Raw genomic sequence first — 17,228 nt, 5'->3', positions numbered from 1 at the left:
CTAGGTAGGCCATTTTCCTAAAATATTACTAAACTATGTCAAATATTTAAACACTGTTTTATAAAATACAAGCTGAAGTGTTTGAACCACGTTTCCTCATTTGCACATTTATGCGCCAGTGAATTGCTGGTTGACATATTCATAGGTTTAAGCATATGGCATCTGGTTCATTTCATATATGTTTGGTTTCATCACACTGAATCCTGTTGTCACTTATATTAAAGTCCCCAAAAGACCTCTTCATGAAATGTTAAGGAGAGATCATGAAATAATGAAATCAGATAAATAAATAACTGAATCCAATGAATCCAACCAAAATTAAAAGTTGTCCTATTAGGGTCGAGTTCGTACTATTTTGAGTAATAGTAACATATTATGGAATGAGGCACAAACAAGATGCATTCCTAATTATATGTGTCTGTGTGTGTGTGTGTGTGTGTGTGTGTGTGTGTGTGTGTGTTGATGCATAAACTCTGGACCAAAAAAAGTTCTTTAAGAAACGCTATTTCTTAAAGAACTATTTGAAGGCACTGGAAAGAGGATACGAGCAGGCAGAAACTGGAAGAGCGTCCATTCGTAAGAGATGAGCATTTGTGTGACTTTCCGCTGGGGCTGATGTAGAAAGTACAGTCTCTCTCACCACCTTGAGGGCTCAACGGATGGAAGAGGGCTTCCTAAATGGCTGGAAAATGAGGGGGGAAACACCAGATTGAAAGGAACAAGGGAACTCTTCCGGGGACGTTGTCTGCAGGTGCTCAGAATGGTCCAGCGTTTGATATACCAAAGTAGGCTTTCCTACAATACAACCTGTCACAAAACCAAGCTGTCCCAAACCCCTGGCAATAGAATTGTCTACATTTATACCAAGAAGTTTGGGAAAACACCAAAATCTGCCTGTGGTGTCTGTCCAGGCAGACTTCGAGGGGTTTGTGCTGTAAGACTTCAAGTTCTTACGAGATTGTCCAAAACAAAGAAACATGTCAGCTGGGCCTATGGTGGTTCCATGTGAGCTAAATGTGTTCGTGACATGATCAAGCGTGCTTTCCTTATCGAGGAGCAGAAAATCATTGTGAAAGTGCTGAAGGCACAAGCACAGAGTCAGAAAGCTAAATAAAAAATGAAACTTCTTTGAGTAATGAAAATGAAAAGACTTTAAAAAAATGGAGCAAAGGAGGGAGCCATAAAACCCGTGTATAATTTCCCCCAGGTCTTCCACTGATCTCTTAGCTGTGCCTGAGTGGGAGACAGTCCAGGGAAACTTCCAGAAGGAGCCAGTTGGAGTGCTGAGGAGACAAGGGAGGAACCAGAAAATAATATGTAGTAAATCTCAAAGGGCTGGCATTTTGGGGAGCATGTTCTCTCACCACAGTGAAATGAAACTAGAAATTGACATCTTGAAAATCTCCAAAAAACTATAATGGGCATTACTGAGCAATGGATGAGCTTTGATTATGGGCTGAGGATTAAGGTAATAATATTGTATCAGTGTTAAGTCTCCAGATTTTGATAATTACACTGTGGTCATGTACAAGATGGTCTTTGTTTCTGGGGAATACACACTGGAGTATTTGGAGGTCAAATGGCACAGTCTGTGAGGGGAGGGAGAGGGAGAGGGAGGGGAGGGGAAGGAAGAGAGAGGAGTGAAAAAGCAAATGGCATAAAATGTTAAACAATTGTTGAATCTGGGTAAATAGTATATGGGAGTTCCTTGAACTATATTTGCCACTTTTGTAAAATTTTTAAATTATATCAAAATTTACCCTTTTAAAAAAAAATAAACCCTAATTCGCATCCTATTTTGCTTCTATTTTCTTCTGGAATTGTCTGTATTGGAGATTAGAGGCAAGACGGTCCATAGCGCCTCACCCCAACCCCGGGCTGGGAGGGGCTGTGAATGGTACCGTGGGGACCGTGCCCAAACAGCAGACAGGGGCTTTGTCACTAGCGCAGAGGGCAGACCAGGTCCCCACGGCCCCTCAACCTACTCCTGAGCACCATCTCACCATTACTGGGTTTCTAAGTGGGTGACAGCAAGGTCCTTGTGCTAAACTGCAAAGCACATCACAGAAGCCAGAGGCAAGGATTAGTGTCCGCTAGACAAACAACCAGCTGCTATTATCATTTGTTCAAAGTTTAGAAACCGCTAGACAGGAAAGGTGAGACAGCAGTTGTCTCTGAATAGTGAGTTTTGGTGTGGTGGCGGTGGTGGGGGACGTTTGGAGGAGGTTGAGGAGGGGAGGGAGAGTTGCCGCCCACAAAGAACCCTTTAGAGAGCAATACTGACATCGTGATCTGGCCCTGTCTCAGCGTTTCCTGCGCATCCCCCATGAACCAGACTCCCCAGACAGATTCTCTTCTGTCTTTGAAACAGGCATTAACTCTGCACACGCTGGTGGTCCTGAAGCGCCTCTCTGCTGCCTTCCTGTGTTTGGGAGAATTCCCCCTCCTGTGTCTCGGTGGGAGAAGATAAGAATGCCAGGGACTTGCTTCCTCAGCCTTCCTCGCAGTGTAGGGTGGGATGTGAGGCAGCCAGTCAGATGCGTTTGCCCAGAGTCCCAGGGACCCCCAAGGCCCTCTCTCGGGCAGCTGACACAGCTGCAGGCCATGGAGACCCTGGGTTGGCAGTGCAGGTACAGCACCCAGCAACTGGGACCCTCAGCACCCTCGGCGGCTGCAGCAACAGCGTCCCTGAGGACCGGTCACAGGCGTGGTTCCCACGCACCCAGCCGCTCTGCTACTCACCGGACGTCACGTGTACAATCCAGTGACATTAAACACTTTCTCAGCGTTGTGCAGCCATCACCACTTTCTAGTTCTAGCACTTCATCACTCAAGTGGAAACCCCATGAAGCAGTCGCTCTCATTCCCCCCTTCCCCTCACCGTCCCTTGCGACCACTAGTGCATTCTGTCCCCATGAATTCGCCCTTTCTGGATGTTTGATGTGAACGGAATCTTACGTTATGTGGTCTGACTTCTCTCCTTGAATGTTTTCAAGGCTCATGCATGTTGTAGCATGTATCAGAGCTTCAGTCCTTTCTACAGCCAAACCATATCCCGTTGCATGGATATATTACACTTTGTTTACCCATTCATTTGTTGATGGACAGTGGGTTGTGTCCAGCTTTTGGCGATGGTGAATAGAGTGGCTATGAATATTCATGTACTAGCTTTTGTTTGGAGATCTATTTTCCATTCTTTCCAGTATGGACCTAGGAATGGAATTGCTAGGTCATGTATTGATTCTACGTTTGACTTGTGTAGGAACTGCCGAGCTATTTTTCCTAGTACTTTTTTTAATACATTATTTTCTGCTTAATATAAGCAGAGTTTATTTCTGTTGCTGGCAACCAGGAACCCGGACTGATATCTTATTCCCACCTTAGTGATGGGAAATCTGAGGCTCAGGGAAGGCTGAGTGGTTAGTCCAAAGCTCCTGGCTGGATCCAGGCCTCAGATCCCTTAACAGTTTGCTGATGAGACTCTAGGACAGTGAGAGTCCCTTTGCATCTCACCTCCTGCATAAATAATACGATGCGGTGGTTCCCAACAGGGGTCCCTGGAGGCCAAGGGCGCCATGAATTATTGACCAGGGTCTGGGAGCTATTTTGAATATTTCACTAAGTGTAATGGAAAGCCTCCACTTACGCACAATGAAGCTGTTCAGGCTATCTAAAATGTCAAGTTTCTTTGCTTTTGGCAGAAATTAAATCAACCCAGGGTAGTAATAAGGGTTACTACCTGCTGATCAGAGACTCTGGCTGGCAGTTATGTATATCTTTGATTAATTTTAAAAATGGGAAAATGAATAAATTATTACTTAATAAATGGAGTTGTTTGGTGAATTAAAATCTTTTAAAATATGGAGTCCATGGGGAGAGAAATCAGATATGAGTGTCTTGGTGATAAGAAGGCCATCAAAGAACTCATTGAGAATACGTCCTTGGCTGGCACCTGGGGCTCTGGGTCTGAGGGTCTTGATTCTGCCACTGACAGCTCAGACCTTGTGCCAGTGACCACGGGTGTCCCCTTCTCTGCCACGGAGGGGCTGATTTGCCGTTGCTAAGCTTCCTTCCAGCTGTGGTGTCCTGTGATTCTAACCCACCTATGAAGGGAGGCAGCAATGAAGAGGGGAGATAATTCATTTTTTTCTAGATGGCCGAGCTGCCTGCAGGACACAGCAGTGACCAGAGATGGGAGATCCTGCAAACACCTGGTCTCTCTCCAGACCTCTTCTCCTGCTGTATCCTCTGGCTTGCAGATGGCCACTTTCCTTCACCCCTTACCTCTGCCCTCACCCACGTCCCACCAGGCCGTTGCCAGGCCCTTTCTATCTCTGGAGGTCTGTCCTCTGGATCAATACCTCTCTGTCCCCAGGCTGTCTCCCACCCACACGGTCCCCAGCCGGGCTCTGAGCCTCAGGCTAGGCTCCTGACCATTCACCACCTGCTTTCCTGGCTGGCATCACAGAACCCCAATATCTTTGTTTCCTCTTTGCTAACAGTGGAGTGGTCACATCACACCTTACTTGGTGCAAGGTAAGGTGTCGGGAAGCAGCCATGTCACCTGCCTGCCTGGCACGCCTCTCACCATCCTTCCTAAAGCCTGTACCAGCCGCAGGGAGCCTCCCGGATGGCTGGGCTGTTCCCGGCCTCCAAGCCTTTGGGTCATCCCTAATTGCTTTCTTGACATTTAGCTTGAAAGAGTGACAAAGTGACATTTTAACTCCCGGTGACACATACTGGTCCTGATGACAAATACAGTCAGCCCCAGTGGACTTCTGTGTGATTTTGAACCTGCCCCTCCACCTCTCTGGGTGCTAAATATACTCATTACCTGAAGGAACATTTACCATCTACCTAACCATGAGTTACAGACATAAAGAAATTAACATTTGTAAAGAGCCTAAGAACATTCAAAGGAATGGCACCCCGTGGTGAGTAAACAGCTCCGTGAAGTGCAGCTCTGGAGGGCAATCTTGCCTGTCGTGAATATCAATGTCTTTGACCCATGAACCCACAAACAGGCATTCACCAGTCAAAAACAATGGTTTGGGAGCTCCTGCAGCTCATGCCCTGTGTGGGCATCAGACCTGAGATCACTGTGTAATGGGTCTACTCACTATCTACCTGGAGATACGGCCAGATCCCGCAGTGGGAGGGCTCAGTCTCGAAGAGTGCTCCTCAGCCCTCAGACACCAGTCGCAGGTCCAGGCCTCCAGCACTTCTGACCCATTGGCTTCAAGTTGGGGTTCGCACGACTCCCACTTTGTGTTTCATTAATTTGCTGAGCGACTCACAGAACTGAGGAAACACGTTCACCAGTTTACTTTAAAGTATATTGCAAAGGATACAGATAAAGGGAGGCGCAGGACGAGGTATGGGGGAAGGTGCCCAGAGCTTCTGTGCCCAGGCCACCCTCCAGGAGCCACTATGGGTTCAGGTATCCGGAAGCTCGCAGACACCGTCCTTGTGGGTTTTTATGGAGGCTCCAATGCACAGGTATGCTTGACCATGTGGAAATGTGACTGGACAGGAAGCACGTGACCTAAACCCAGCAAGGCCCACCTGCTCAGACTTTTCTTGGCCTCTCTAAGCAGCATTCCTTCCTCTAGAGTATGGGGCAGGATCTTCTGTGGAATGAGGGTTTTGTTTTTTGTTTTTTTTTTAACAGAGTCTTGCTCTGTTGCCCAGACTGGAGTGCAAAGGCATGATCTTTGCTCACTGCAAACTCCCGCCACCTCTGTTCAGGGGTTCTCCTGCCTCAGCCTCCTGAGTAGCTGGGACTACAGGCATGCACCACCACATCCTGCTATTTTTTTTTGTATTTTTAGTAGAAACGGGGTTTCACCATGTTGTTTGGGCTGGTCTCAAACTCCTGATCTCGTGATCCGCCTGCCTCGTCCTCCCAAAGTGCTGGGATTACAGGCATGAGCCACCGCGCCCGGCCTAATGAGGGTTGTTTGATCCACAAACAGAGTAGCATCCCATCATGAGCAGGTGAAAGAAAAACAGGAGAAGGTCAGAGAGAGAGATTCTGTTTCCCGAGTCCTAAAGCACCCCAGCATTCTAACAAGGAATGTGGGCGTTGGCAGCCAGGAACCTGGAGGAAAACCGATATGCATATCCTGTACCACAGGCCTTCTGCGATGCGACGTGTTTTCCAGACACTTCCCAGACCTCACAATCCCTTCAGCCTTCCTTTCATTGTCAACTTCTTGGGCCTGACGCTAGCAGCTTTTGCACACACTGTGCCGTTTAATTCTTACATCAGCCCAGTGTCCCAGCCTGCAGGTGTGGCTCAGGGAGCTTAGTGGGTGCTCAAAAACACTGTATTTGAACTTGAACTGCCTGACTCCAAAGTCCAAACTCTTCACTACTTTGCTAGTCTTCCTGTGTTCAACTTGAAAATGTGCTTGAGGCGACCCTATTAACCAGTGTTTCTCAGGTCTGTTGCCCACACAGGCACGCACTGCCAGAGCTCAGGGTCCCTCTCCTGGCCTGGAGTCAGTCCCCAACAAACCCCAGTGAGAGCCTGCTGGGGGTGCAGGCATGGAAAAGCCCAGGCCTCGGGGTGCTCTGTCCCAGGCTGGAACAGCACAGCTGAACCACGTCAGAGCCAGTCAGCCCCGAGGCTGGCTTGTTTAGCTTTCTCTCTCCCGGGGTGCCAGTCTGTAGGGGACAGAGAAGCTCTGTGAGCTCGTTGTCCCTGTGCTATTAAAAAGCCCTGCAGACGGTGCTGCCTGGGCGTGGGGGTGATTAAGGCACAGTGACAGCAGGTTGGCCTGCTGCCCTGGCCGGGAGCAGTGCTTTGCCAGGCATTGTTTCCCTCATCAAACGGGGAGGAACAGGTGGCTGGGCCCAAAGCGCTTCCCTCCGAAGTCTGAATTAATCCCAGAGCAGCCTTCTCCAGGTGGGCTGGTCAGGAGACAGGTGCATAGGGGACGGAGCGGGGAGGGAAGAAGTCAGACGGAGGATAAGAGGAAGGAAGGGAGAGAGGGAAGGAGGAAGTTCCCTTGTGCTTTGTAGGGTGGGGGATGAGAGAGGAAGGCATTGAAGATGTTACTCTTATCCAGGCTTCCTTGGGACCATCAGGATTTCCTTTGCCTGGGTCCTGACGACTTGTGACTGGCTAAGGGGGCACTGCGAAATCCCCTCTCAGAACCACATGCAGCTGCCTCATCAGAGCAGGGAATGTGGACCCGCTGGGCACAGGCGGCCAACGGTGGCCATATGCTTCCTCCTCCTCCCCATTGAATAGCAAATTCTTGGGGAATCCAGAAGACATTCTTACCTCCAAGTGCCTGGGAGCATTTGAGATCGGCTCCTCCTCTCGTCCCAGCTGTCACTGCCCTTCTGTCTCTTGTGCCCTCCAGTGCCAAGGTCATGGGCTGGCAGAACATGTCGTCTGGACCCTCTGTGCATGGACAGGCCCTCCGCAGCTGACTTGACCTGAATTCGGAGCCGACAGGCTGGGACACCCCTGAGTCTCGGCCAGCTCACAGGCTCTCAGCTCAGTGTGTCTCTCCAGCGGCTGCCAGAACACTCGGGGGCATCCTGGTCACATGAAGGCTGAGCATCTCCTGGGGACGCTGAACTTGAAGGCCCCCCTCAGCCTGAACACACCGTGAGCCCCCAGTTTACTACCTGTGGTCACTCTCACAGGTAGGCACAGGGGGAGCCATCTGGGAGGGGGGCATGGTCCCTCTCTCTTGGGCACTGCATTAGATTCCTAGAGCTGCCATAACAAAGCATCTTGAGCTGCGTGGCAAAACCATAGCAACAGTTCTGGAGTCACGAAGTCTGAAATCAAGGTGTCAGCAGGACCGGGTTTCCCTCTGAAACCTATAGGGAAGGAGCCTTCCTTCTTCCAGCTTCAGGGAGTTTGCTGGCAATATTTACGTTCCTTGGCTCATAGATGCTCCACTCCAATCTCTGCCTCCATTGTCACGTGGTGTTCTCCGGGTGTCTCTGTCTTCATATGGTCATCTTCTTATAAGGACACCAGCCACACTGGATCAGGGCCCAGCCTACTCCAGCATGGCCTCACCTTCACTAATGACATCTGCAAAGACCCTGTCTCCAAACAGTCACCCCCTGAGGTGCTAGGGGTCAGGACTTCAACGTTTCCCTTTTGGGAGACACACAATTCAACTCATAACTGGGGCTCTCAAGGATCCAAGGGTGAAAGTTCCTTCCTCATTTCTTGTGTAGTCTACTGGTTAAGCGTTAATGGTGAGCAGCTCAGTCTTGCATGCTCTGAAAGGAACACACTGCTGTTGCTCCCCTGAGCACATGGGTTGCCTGGGGCCTTGCTAAAGGCAGATTCAGACTCAGCTGGTCTGGGGAGGGGCCCAAGACTCTGCGTTTCTAATAAGCACCCAAGTGATGCCCACGCCGCTGGTCAGTGAACCACACTTAAATAGCAAGGAGCTAGCCCACGAAGCCTTCCCAAGAAGTCAGGCCCCCGCTGTCCCTGGGGAGAGGTGGAGGGCTGCAAGGTTCAAGTGCCAGAAGGAGGAAGCAGAGCGCTTCAGTTTAACAGTCAACAGAAAACGGTTTCCCTAGTACAAGAGCATGGTCAAATCTGCTCCAAGGCCCCAGGCTGGGAGCTGCCAGCTAAATTCTCCGTGGCCAAATCTTTGGAAGGGAGTGAAGGATGGCTGAGCTGCCAGGCTCAGGGGAGGCCCTCCACTTCTGCCTGCTTCCACCTTTGTCCCAATTCAATCAAATCCCACGCTTTTATTTCTCCTGGGAAATACTTTAGAAACGGGATTTTTCTGGGTCATGTGGTAAATGTATGCTTAACTTTTTAAAATAACTTTTTATTAGGTATAATTCACCTACCATAAAAGTCACCCTTTTCTAAAGTGTACGATTCAGTGGCATTTAGTAGATTCGCAGAGCTGGGCAACCGTCACCACTGTCTAATTCCAGGACACTTCCCCAACGTGGGCTTTTAAGAAAAATGCTAATTTACTTGTAACATTGTCTTGGGAGAAACGAAGAGCTCCCATGCCTTAGCTCCTTTTGGCCTCACTACAATCCCATGAGTATGATTAGTACCCTCATTTGCCGAGTGGGGAAACCAAGTCACAGAGCTCTGGGAACTGCTCAAAGTCTCCCAGCTGGTCAGTGGCAGAGCCGCAGGTCATGTCTGATGCCAAGGCATCTAACTCACAGCAGGGCTTTTGTTTCCTCCCAGGTGGGGGGTTAGGTGTGTTATCCAGGAGGTGAGGGGCGTTGTGGGGTAGAGTCAGGTCCTTGATTAAGGGCGGGTGCTGGTCTCACCCCATCTAAGTGGAATAAGGCAGACAGCGGGGCTGGCGGCCTGAGAGCAGCAGGGAGAGGCTCATGGAGACTGATTCCCCTGGGTGGGAGAGGGGTTTTCTGCTAGGACGCCATGGGCAGCTGCCTGGCTTTGCTGTGTGGTCACTGAATGGGAGGTGGACTCAGGAAGTGCTCATTCCCACCCTGCTGCTCTAGTCAAGGGACCCCACGCTCAGCACTGGGGTCTCACCCTTTCCCTTGCCCCTCTGTGCTGCTGAGTCCACCCTATCCGTTCCCAGGATGCTGCCCTCCTCCAAGGCAGCATCCAAGGAAACCACCAGCTGCTGGGGCCTCATAGCCCCATCCTTTGCAGGCCTGGCTTGCACCCTGGACACCTCCAGCTCCACCCTGCGGCTTCATCCCTGTGGCTGTCACTCTCCTGGAGAGAGCTCCATGCCCGGTGCTCCATCAACTCAAGGCTGACCTTGTCCCCAGAGCCCTTTCAGACCCACTTCTCTGCCCATCTCTTCTGGAAGCTCTGCTCCCTCGGCTGTAAGCTGCCATATCCACTTAGGAGCTGCGCTGTTCATTTGGTTGTGAGATGTAGCGAGTCATTTTCTTCTTCTATTGTGGCATAATTTGCATACAGCAAAAGGCATACATCTTGAAGTCTAGAGTTTGATGAGTTTGGACAAATGCATTCATCTGTGTAACCCACACTCCTATGAAGATGAGAATATTTTTGGTCGGGTGTGGAAGTTCATGCCTGTAATCCTAACACTTTGGGAGGCTGAGGGAGAATTGCTGGAAGCCAGGAGTTTGAGAGCAGTGTGGGCAACATAGTAAGACCCCCTGTTTCTAGGAAAAAAAAAAAAAATAGAAAGAATTGCTATTTGGGAATCTGGGCAGCTTAGGCAAAAAAAAAAAAAAAAGATAGAAAACATTTCCCATCACCTGAAAACTTCTCTTGTTCCCCTTTACAGTAAGTCTCTTTCCAGCCCCAGACAATCTCTGATGTGTTTTTTGTCACTAGAGATTAGTTTCGTCTCTTCTGTAACTTGGTAAGTGCATTTCCCTGATGACAAATAACGTGGAGCCTCTTTTTATTTTACTGGCCATCTGTAGACTTTTTTATTAAGTGTTTTTTCAAGTCTGCCTATTTTTTCAAAATGAATTTTAAAAACGTTATTATCAAGTTGTAGGAATTCTTTGTATATTCTGGATATAAGTCAAATATATGTGTTTCAAATATTTTTTCCCAATCTGTGCTTTGCCTATTCATTTTCTCAATAATGTATTTCAAAAAGCAGAAGTTTTAAATCTTGAAAAAGTTCAGTTATCTCTTTTTGGGTATTAGTGTTTTCTGTGTCCTTTCTAAAATGTCGTCGTCTATCAAAGGTCAAAAAGACGGTCCCGTGTCTTTTTCTTTAAGCCATGTAGTAAGTTTTTGGCTCCGACTCGAATTGATTTTCTCTCCTTATAGGAATAACTTGTGGCTCCAGCACCATTTGTTGAAACGGCCTTCCTTTCTCCATAGGACTGCTCTGGCATCCTGGTTACTTCTTATTAATAATAAAGTAGAGATGACTTCAAATGATTCACTCTTGGTACATTAACGGCTCTTTAAAAATAGATTTCAAAGTTTCCTTTATACTAATGTCAAGCTCATGTGTGTGCATTGTAAGATCTTTTCTTTCTTTTTTTTTTTTTTTGAGACAGAGTCTCCCTCTTGTTGCCAGGCTGGAGTGCAATGGTGTGATCTCGGTTTACCATAACCTCCTCCTCCCGAGTTCAAGCGATTCTCCTGCCTCAGCCTTCAGAGTAGTTGGGCTAACAGGCATGTGCCACCACACCTGGCTAATTTTGTATTTTTGGTAGAGATGGAGTTTCTCCATGTTGGTCAGGCTGGTCTTGAACTCCTGGCCTCAGATGATCCACCTGCCTCGGCCTCCCAAAGTGCTGGGATTACAGGTGTGAGCCACTGCACCCAGCCAAGTCCTTTCTTAATTGGGAGAGCAGGGGCAAGTCGTGCTCTCTACACAGCTGCGGGTGCACCTGTCTCCTGCACATGAGTTTCCAGTAGCCGAGGGTGCAGCAGGGACCACGGCCCGGGAAGTGTTCCTTGGGATAGTGTTAACACACTGATTTCCTTTTCAAATGGATCCTTGTGTTTAAGCAGTCTCAAGAGCCCACCTTGCTTTCTCCTGTTGAACTCAACATTCTCTCCGTTGTTTTGCATGTGAGAGCATGCCACGTCCTTCCTAGGGCTTAGATCCAGAATAGACAAAGACACACTTCACTTGCGGAGGGAAGGCTATGAAGGGCAACGCACTGTTCATATTCATAGCGTTCCCATCTGCCTTCCATGCTTGGCAGGCACATGGCATGGAGGAAAGGCTGTGGGCTTTAGTCTCATGGAGAAGGGGCCTTAAATTCCATCTCCAAAACCCACGAATTGAGGACTCAGGCCTGGTCCTCGGGCCTCATGTTCTCAACTCCCATATGTTCTCATATGTCCCAAGTAGACATATGGTGGCTACCTTTGGCAGAGTTTTTGTGAGGTTAAAACGAGATGCATGAAGTTTTACACACACGATTTCCCTACTCCTTGCTGAGCCATTCACACTAGGGTGAGAGATTATAACCTCCGTTTTAGGATTGAGGAAATGCAGGCTCAGGGATGTTCGTGACTCCTCGGTGGCGGAGCTGGGTTTAGATCCCCAGTGTGGCCTTGGGCTTGGTCCAGGGCTCCGAGGAGCATTCCTACCCCACTGTCCTCCTGAGTGCAGCCACTGAGCTCAGAAAGGGGCTAGAGAAAGGGCCAGGGCAGGATGGTCTCATCCACATTGCTGGAATCTCCTGTGGCCCCTGCCTTTGAATTCGGCACTGGCTGTGTCTTTTTTGTTTGTTCATTTGCTTTTTCGACTTTCTAAGCAATGAGGCATTCCTGGGTACAGGAGCCCCTTAGCCTGAGTCAGCATACTCTGGAGTGATTGCTGAGGTCAGAAATAAGCCCATTCCCTCCCTCCTACTGGCCCAGCTCCTGGGTGCTAAGATACATCCTCCTGGGGACACCATCACCTTGTAGGGTCCGAAGATTGTTCAGTTCAGAGTTTCCTCTGTCCCTCGGGACATTTGATTTACCTTCCTGAAGTCACTGTGGTTGCAAGTGTAAGGCTATTGACCACTTTGAATATCTGAGGATAAAGTGGGGCTTCTAATGGTTTTGATATAGAACTCACAGCTGGTCCCAAGGGCCCATGCCCCGGTAAACTAGCATCTTACAAAAGGGTCCCATGGCCTGTTTGTGGCTACCACTGTTGTCTTGGAAGTTGAAGCCCATGCAGTGGATGTCAGCACCACGGTGGTGGCCCACCTGCTTTCACCCTGGTCCGGAGTGAATCCCTAGCCCCGGCTGTAGGTGTGCCTGGGCAAGTGCACAGGGGAGTACGAGGCAAGGACACGACCGCAGACTTGGATGTGAGGCCTTCTTCAATTCTGACTTTGCAATGGTTCCTTGAACACGTGAACCTCTCACTTGGAGAACGGGGAGCATGGGGGCCTGCTGGAGGGGGTGGAATGAGACCATGCATGTGGACTCCACCAGGGCTGGGCCTTGTCTGCCCTGCTCATGGCTCTATCTCTCACACATAAGACAGCAGCTCCACTCTCTGGGGCTGAGACTGTGGGGTGCTGCACCTGCTCACCACAAATGTCAGCTGCTGTGATCCCTGTTAACATCCCTGTTAACGTGACGGTAGTGCCCCGCCTACCTGCAGACGGGGAGAGCACAGACAGCCCTGGCCAGGAGCCACTAAATGCTCCTCAAGTCATCACGGCCAGTGGGCAGTGTGGAGAGCTCCCGCCGCGAGAACCGAGAACACACATGTGCCCCCTGGGGAGTCTGGGTAAGCATTCGAAGGGGCATATGGGGCATTCGAAGGCCACCATACGAAGTTCACTCACCTGCTTTTCCTATATATGAAAAAATAGAACTTCCAGAGCTGAGGGGCTTCCTTTCCCATTGCTTGGCTGCCTGACCACCAGTCACCACTGGGAGCATCGGGCCCCTGTGGAGCTTTGCTGACTTGTTCAGGACCTGGACACAGCCAGGAGCAGAGCAACCTGGGGAGGGGACAAAGACACACATGGCTGTTGAGACTGCACGGCCCTCTGCTCTACGTGAGGCTCCGCTGGTCACAGAATTTATGATCACGACATTCCCAATTGCTAGTGCCTGCTGGCCCCAGTCTTGCCAGCGTCTTCAGAAGCCTATCATAGGGACAGCTAACACATGTGCTGGAAGGATCCTTGGTCCTCAGCTCCAGGACGTGGGCTTTTAGACCATCCTTACAAGGAGGGAAACTCTATGTAAGGTTGTCCTCTCATGTCACTGTGTCTCGAAGCACCAGACAACAGGACTGTAGGGAAACTTCTCCAAAAGGCCACAGAGTTGCAAGTCAAGCTCCAGGGCCCTTTAGAAAGGCCTCTCCAGCATTTTCCGAGGTGCTGCAGCCCCAGCCTGGCCCAGCCTGAGCCCCGTGGGCGCCTTCCACCTAAAGACACCCTCAGGATCTCTGCTTCAATGTGGTGTTTGGAAAAATGCTCTGGAAACCCCTGTTTGAGACCCAGCTCTACAGTACTTCACTGTTACTGTGCCCCTGGGAAAGTCGCTTTGTCCCTTTGTGCTTCAGTGTCCTCGAGTACAGACCGGGGGGACTAGATGCCCTGTGGGATCTGTTCTGGTTTGGATGGCTCCTGCTTCCATCTTTTTCTCCCCGAATAATGATCAGAGCAGCACCTCTTCTTGGTGGCTTGTCAGGTGCTGGGTTCTGCGGCGAGGGCAGTGCACGAAGTCTCACGCTGCCCTCACCACAGGCTCTGCAGCAGGCGCTATTATCATCCCCATCTGACAAAGGAGGAAACTGGGCCTCCCGGGGAGGGTCACAGCCATCATGCTGGCATTGGTCACCATGCTGCCCTTCCTATGGGAATCATGTGTTTCTTGAACTGCAAAGTGACTTCATCTAATGGATTAATTTACCTTTTTTCCCCTCTTTCATTATTTATTCTCCTGTGGGAGTCACATGAAAAAGTCAAGAGCTGGATGTCCCCTTGGCTCCCTGCTGGTAGGGAAGGCTCACTTCTGGCACAAGTGCTAGTCAGTCAGAGTGGACCCCGAGGGGGTCTGCACAAGCCCCCGTAGAAACAGAACGAAGGTCTAGGGAGCGGTAAAGAGACACAGGCCCTATGGTCAACCCACTAATGTTTACACAATTTTTTTTTTGAGACAGGGTCTTGCTTTGTTGCTCAGGCTGGAGTGCAATGGCATAATCATGGCTCACTGTAGCCTCAACCTCCTGGGCACAAGTAATCCTCCCACATCGGCCTCCCAAGTAGCTGGGACTACAGGGGCATGCCACCATGTCCAGCTGGTTTTTCAAATTTTTTTGTAAAGACGGGGTCTCACTATGTTGTCCAGGCTCTAGACAGACATTCTTAATGTGGAGGCCGTGGACGTCAGTGTGAGGTCTGCCACCTCCTGCATACGCACCCTAAGTCACAGACAAGGGAAGAGGCCTCAAGAAGTCACGGCTTAAGTCATGGCCAACTCCTGTGACTTCTCCAGGCCTCTGTTCCCTCACTTGTAAGATTTAAATAACAGTCGATCCCACCTCATGGAGTGTTGAGGGAAATGTTCAAGAAAGGCCTCTGTGAACCCTTTGGAATGTCAGCAATGTCAGCCCTACTCCAGGTCCTTAGTATAGGGTTTGGCACAAATATAGCGTCACATAACGATGTTTCAGTCAACAACGGATGGCATAGGGGATAGTAATAATACAGTATTTTTACTGTAACTTTTCAGTTTAGAGATACAAATAAAATTTGTTACAAGTGCCTACAATATTCCGCACAGTAACATGCTGTATTACTCCGTTCTTGCATTGCTATGAAGAAATACATGAGACTGGGTGATTTATAGAGAAAAGACTGGCTCACAGTTCAGGCTGTACAGGAAGCCTAGTGGCTTCTGCTTCTGGGGAGGTCTCAGGGAGCTTTTACTCATAGAGGAAGGCAAAGAGGGGGAAGGCGTCTTTCACATGGCAGGAGCAGAACCAAGAGGGTGGCAGGGAGGGAGGGACTACACATTTTTAAACAACTGGATCTCATGAGAACTCACTATCATGGGAACAGCACCGAGCATATGGTGCTAAACCATTCATGAGAAGTGGATCTCCGTGATCTAATCACCTCCCACGGGGCCCCTCCTCCAACACTGGGGCTTACATTTAATCATGAGATTTGGGTGGGGACACAGATCCAGACCATCCCACACGCTGTGCAGGTCTGCAGCCTCTGGCAGTAGGCTATGCCGTGTAGCCTAGGGGTGTAGTGTGCTATACTGTTTAGGTTTGTATCAGTAGACACCGTGATGTTTGTACAACGACGAAATCACCTATAATGCATTTCTCGGAATGTTTCACTGTTCTTAAGTGACATGTGACTGTATTTGACAAATACTGCTCAGATTCTGGGTCCCAGGACAGCATCATGGTTTTGCATTTTATACACCTAGCTTGCTTTCTTAAAGAACTTTAATAAGTGCCTAACCAGTCATGGGGATGAAGGGACATCTTGAAGTGCTGAATCAGAAATGGCCTGCCAGCAAATGCTACTGAAGAGGAAATCACCGATCACATTGTGCCTTCCCACTCAGATCCATCCACCTGAGGAATTGTACCCGTGGGCCCTAAAGCCCCAGACAGTGGTTTGGTTCCAGGATTGGGTGTGGGACCTGGGGTATGGCTTCCTTAATTCTCTTTCAAATCCAAGGGAAGAGTCCTAATTAATCACATGGTAAGACGACATTAAAGCTGTTCCTTCCCTTAGGAAAGCAGCTGCCCACCCCCATGCCGCTAGCTGATAATGGCCACTCCTCATCAAATATTTATCCCAGCACCTGCAGTCCTCCATCAGCCTCCAGCATCATGCCAGGGATGGAAGCTGATTATTAAAACTGGTCATGAATGAGGCAGGCAGACTACAAAGTGCCTGGGATGGAAAGGGGGGAACATCAAAGCCCCATATTCTTCCTTAAAGGTCGCCTTCTGGAAGGGGAGCCTTCCTGCTGGGAAAACTTGAAGGGAGTTTGAGGACCTGGCCCCTCTGTGTGCCTCCAAGACTCTGGGGCAGCTCTTGCCCCTTCCGTTCCTCTCCAGTGGGGCAGAAGGCAGCTAAGCCCAAGTCCTGGGGCCAGAGGCCTGACTCCAAGCCATAGGTTTATGAAAAGCAAATAGATATGCTGCCCTGGCTCAAAGATGCAACTCCCTTCACTTTCAGGGGGAGACCTGGCATTTCATTAGTGCCCTCTTTGAAGGCTGCCCTTTTCAAAACTGAAAAAGAAGAGAAGAGAGGAAGGAATGGAAGCTGATTCAAAAAGCTTCCTGTATTGTATCTGGAATTTCTGATGTCCCTCTGTGTGGCTTCATTCATTACATGGGTGGAGGAGCCTGTCAGGCAAGAAATCATGCCTGGTGCTTAATGGAACCCAGGGACCAATTAACCATACTGAGCACCAATGCCAGCGGGCAAAGCACTTCTAAAAGGAATAGGAAAAGACCTTCCCCCTTTCCCCAAATAAAAGACAAATGCTATGTCAACAGCTTTTCAAGAGTGATCTTTTATTTTCTGAAAGTCCTAAAACTGATCCATTTATCGAAAGATGATTGACGCCCCAGTTCAAAAACCGTATCTTTTTCTCTTTCAGCAAATCCTGGAGCCCCAAGAGGGCTTCAGCCTGGGTGAAGTGGCGACATCAGAACCTGCCCTCCACGCCCAACAGCTGGACTGCGGCCTCCTGCACAGCCTGATGGATGTGCCTGACCTCTTTCTGGGACAGAGTCCGTTCCATGTGGCGGTAGGTGATGCGGTAGCAGTGGCTGGTCCTGTGCGTCCTACAG

The 17,228-nt window shown here is 49.5% G+C and overlaps 1 protein-coding gene and 1 pseudogene across 6 annotated transcripts in view; one reads left to right on the top strand and one right to left on the bottom strand.

Annotated features, from left to right (window-relative positions):
* Nucleotides 1–760: 760 nt before the first annotated feature.
* LOC105708684 (large ribosomal subunit protein eL34-like) lies at nucleotides 761–1,114 on the top strand (annotated as a pseudogene).
* Nucleotides 1,115–16,924: 15,810 nt separating this feature from the next.
* The window catches only part of FARS2 (phenylalanyl-tRNA synthetase 2, mitochondrial), a 512,246-nt gene continuing 511,942 nt past the window's right edge, over nucleotides 16,925–17,228 (bottom strand). For all 6 annotated transcript variants that reach the window (XM_064362954.1, XM_064362953.1, XM_064362955.1 and 3 more), the window contains one exon: nucleotides 16,925–17,222. In XM_064362954.1, coding sequence (XP_064219024.1) covers nucleotides 17,084–17,222 — 139 coding nt within the window. In that variant the 3' untranslated portion in view covers nucleotides 16,925–17,083. The remainder of the gene's footprint in view (nucleotides 17,223–17,228) is intronic.

Source organism: Aotus nancymaae, unplaced genomic scaffold, assembly GCF_030222135.1.
Source record: "Aotus nancymaae isolate 86718 unplaced genomic scaffold, 86718_ANA_hifiasm-v0.15.2.pri h1tg000051l, whole genome shotgun sequence".
Taxonomy (NCBI): Eukaryota; Metazoa; Chordata; class Mammalia; order Primates; family Aotidae; genus Aotus; species Aotus nancymaae.
The sequence above is the reverse complement of the archived record's forward strand: the minus strand, read 5'-3'. Positions and strand labels throughout refer to the sequence as shown.